The 3,415-nt window shown below is 35.0% G+C and overlaps 1 protein-coding gene across 1 annotated transcript; it reads right to left on the bottom strand.

Annotated features, from left to right (window-relative positions):
* Nucleotides 1-1,372: 1,372 nt before the first annotated feature.
* On the bottom strand, nt 1,373-3,201 carry LOC100807652 (UDP-glycosyltransferase 88A1). Its single transcript, XM_003533923.5, has one exon. It carries the CDS (start codon nt 3,025-3,027, stop codon nt 1,576-1,578), a length of 1,452 nt encoding a protein of 483 aa, XP_003533971.1. The 5' UTR covers nt 3,028-3,201; the 3' UTR covers nt 1,373-1,575.
* Between the last annotated feature and the right edge of the window lie 214 nt (nt 3,202-3,415).

The raw sequence follows: 3,415 nt of genomic DNA, 5'->3' as shown, positions 1-3,415 counted from the left end.
TATTTTCACTGTGGTATATGGCGATGTAGGGAAGTAAATAAATTGAATTATTTGAGTTGTTTGAGATTGGCTTATTTATATCGGATCAAGTTAATCAAATAGACTAATTAGTTTCTGTTTTAATATAAACTTGATTATATAAATGGATCAAGCTTAATCTTAGAGGGTTGGCGTTAAAAATTTATAAATTTCTTGTGTGCATGATGGCAAAATTTCAACTTTTAGAACAGAAAATAAATATGATAATGTTATTTTACTGTTACTTAGTTAATTGTAATTCAGTATAAAGAATTTTGATTTTGTTTATTACTATTATCTAATTTTCATCTTTGAAGAATCATGTATTATTTTCTCTTTTAGAATAAAAGAATTCATTAAATATTCAAAAAGAAACTTAATAAAAATAAAAAAATTAAGTTACTAATAAGTTTAAATTTTAAATATTTAATTAAGATTTGAATTTTATATTAAATTTATTTTTTAAACATTTTAAGAAGAAAACAAAAGTCTCAAATCAAAAGCCGCCATATATTATATTTGCACATGATATTGCCGTATGTGACTGAAGGAGTAAATATAGACCGGAAAAATAAAGCGCATGTGAGTGTGATGGTCATATATAACTTTTTTATTTTTTGACAGAAGACTCGTATATAAATAAGCCTAAACAATAATTTCTTTTATATTTCATTTAAGATTTGAAGAAACTAATCCAAAGACACACTATTCAATATTTTTTAGTTATTAATCTTCTGACATATATTTCTCAAAAAAAAAATAAAAATTCTTATGTCATATAAGGATCGATAAATGTTATAAGGCGTTTATTGAAAACAAATCTATTGAAGATCCAATTACTTATTTTAAAAAAAATAATGTATTTAGGGTTAAAAAAATGTCAAAAAGAATCATTATTCTTTATTAACTTTAAGTTAAACATATAAATTAATCTCTATGGGTGTCGTAAATTTCTCGATTTATTCTATATGGAACACGGAGCTGCTGGACAAAGAAAGCAATTTTGTTTTTGTTTTTATGTAGATAAAAACGTGCACTTGCACGTAACGTGAGGGCTAAATACTATAGTCAAATGCACTTTCTTTGTTTTTCTGACATATGGATATTTTATATATAGTTTTTTTCCTGAATATAGGAATCTTTTATATATTATATTATTTATATGAATGTTTTTATTTATGAGTAAACATATACTAATTTAGTCTCTGTTATAAATTCTCAATTTGATTTTTATAAGTAAGAATTTAGTTTCTATTATTAAAATTTTCCTTATATATTCAACCATTCTAATATTCATTCAAACACGTTAAAATTCATTTTGTGTGCCCTCTAAGTTCCTTAAAAAGATTTATAATTACTTTTAACTCAGGGGACAACTTCTTATTAATATCATAATTAAAAAAACATAGTATATTAAAATGACACAAATCCAATATAAGTATATAACCATGGTTCTCACTTAGCATCTTGCATCATGTGAGTCTGGTCAAACATAACCTAATCTTTTAATTAAGAGGAAGGGAATATTTTAGTAATATTATTACGTGAACATCGTCTTCATTCACTTAACTGACCCACTTTCCATGACTTGAGAAGTTTCTCCAATGCCACGCGCGAAGACCCACCTTCCCTCGTAGCAGCCTTAGCTTCGTCCTTAAAAACCATGACTCGGTCCCTAACTCGCTTACCTCTCTCCGATTCCATCAACTCCCTAACTCGCTCCTCCACCTCACTCGCCGCCACAAAACCCGACACTGCAGACTCACGCATCCACAGTGCAACCTTCATTTCCTCCACCAGAACCACCCTGTTGAACCTCTGCTCCGCGTAAAGCGGCCACGCAATCAATGGCACCCCAGCACACACCGCTTCAAGCACCGAGTTCCACCCGCAGTGACTCACGAACCCACCCACCGAGTCATGATTCAACACCGCTGCTTGTGGGACCCAGTTTTTCACCACCAACCCCTTTCCTTTTGTCCTGTCCAAGAAACCCTTTGGTAGCAAAGATTCCAAATCAGGGTCCTCTTGTGTTCCCAAAGCAAGGTTATGCTTTTGGTCGCTAACGGGGTTTCGCACTACCCATAAAAACCGTTGTTCACTTTTCTCCAACCCAATAGCGATTTCACTTAGTTGCTCTCTAGAAAACACACCCAAGCTTCCAAAACATAGAAACACGACACTCTTACGAGGTTGCAAGTCCAGCCACCTCAAACATTCATGGTCACTAGTGTTTTTGTTTTGGTTTTGGTCAGTAGTGGTTACTAGAGGACCAAAACTATAAAGAGGTGAGGTTGGGGAATTGGGTATGCATAAACCGTCACAAATTGCTTTGGTGCTACTTGGTTCAAGAGCTTCGAATGTGTTGACGATAAAGCCTGCGGCTTTGGGTGCTGCAAGACTACAATTCAGAAAGTTTTTGTAGGCTTCATCGTTGCGTTCGAGCAAGGGTTTCGGCATGTCCCTCGCTGGCATTGGAGGGACACCGGGGATGTCGAGAAAGGTGTTGTTGAGATCTTTGAAGCTCTTGTGGTAGGTTTCATGGAGTGTGCTGTGGTAAAGAAAAGCACCTAAGAGTGAAGCACTTGTTGTGGCGAAAAGGTAAGCGGGGAGGTTGAGTTGTGAAGCAAGGAAGATAGATTGGGAGCATAAGATGTCTACGATGAGGGCATGGAGGGTGTGAGTTTTGGAGAGGGAAATTAGGGTTTGGTGGATGTGGGGGTTGTTGTGGTGGAGGACGTGGAACAAGAGGGTTTCGTGGTTGAGTGAGGAAGAGAGAAGGGTTTTGGGGGGATTGAAGGTGGGGAGGGTGTGGAAAGTAATGGAGGGGAGAGTGGTGGAGACGGTGGAGATGTAGTTGGAAGTGGAGGATGTGTCGTAGGGTGCTATGGTTATGAGGATGTGAATGGAGAGGGAGGGTTGGTGAGTGAGGATGAACTTGCATAGCTCTATGGTGGAGACTAAGTGGCCTATAAGAGGTGCAGGGTAGAAAACTACAGCTTCTTTCATTGCTTTTGCGTTTGGTTATTTGTCTCCCACTAGGGGTGTTTATAAACAATGGTTGGGCACTTATGCAAAGCTTGAACATCTCTGTAGGCACTTTGTTTTTTTTAATCAAGTGTTAAAAGTTTGACATTTTTGGGTATAAAATAAATTATATTAAAATAAAAATATTTCTTTTGTCTGTGTCTATGTTTTTTTACAAAGATTAATTCTGACTTCCGATAAGAATTATTTCATATTAGTGATAAGAAAAAAAATGACATCTAAGACCATTTTTAATAGATTTTTTTTTATTAATTAAGTGGATCCTACTTGTATGTATTATTTATTTATATACTCTTTTTTTTTAACTTACACCTTATAAGCATCTACTTCCTTCAACCTAACACCTTCA

The sequence above is a fragment of the Glycine max genome, chromosome 9 (genome assembly GCF_000004515.6).
Source record: "Glycine max cultivar Williams 82 chromosome 9, Glycine_max_v4.0, whole genome shotgun sequence".
In the NCBI taxonomy this organism is placed as follows: Eukaryota; Viridiplantae; Streptophyta; class Magnoliopsida; order Fabales; family Fabaceae; genus Glycine; species Glycine max.
Note: the sequence above shows the minus strand (reverse complement) of the source record. Positions and strands in the feature narration are given on the sequence as shown.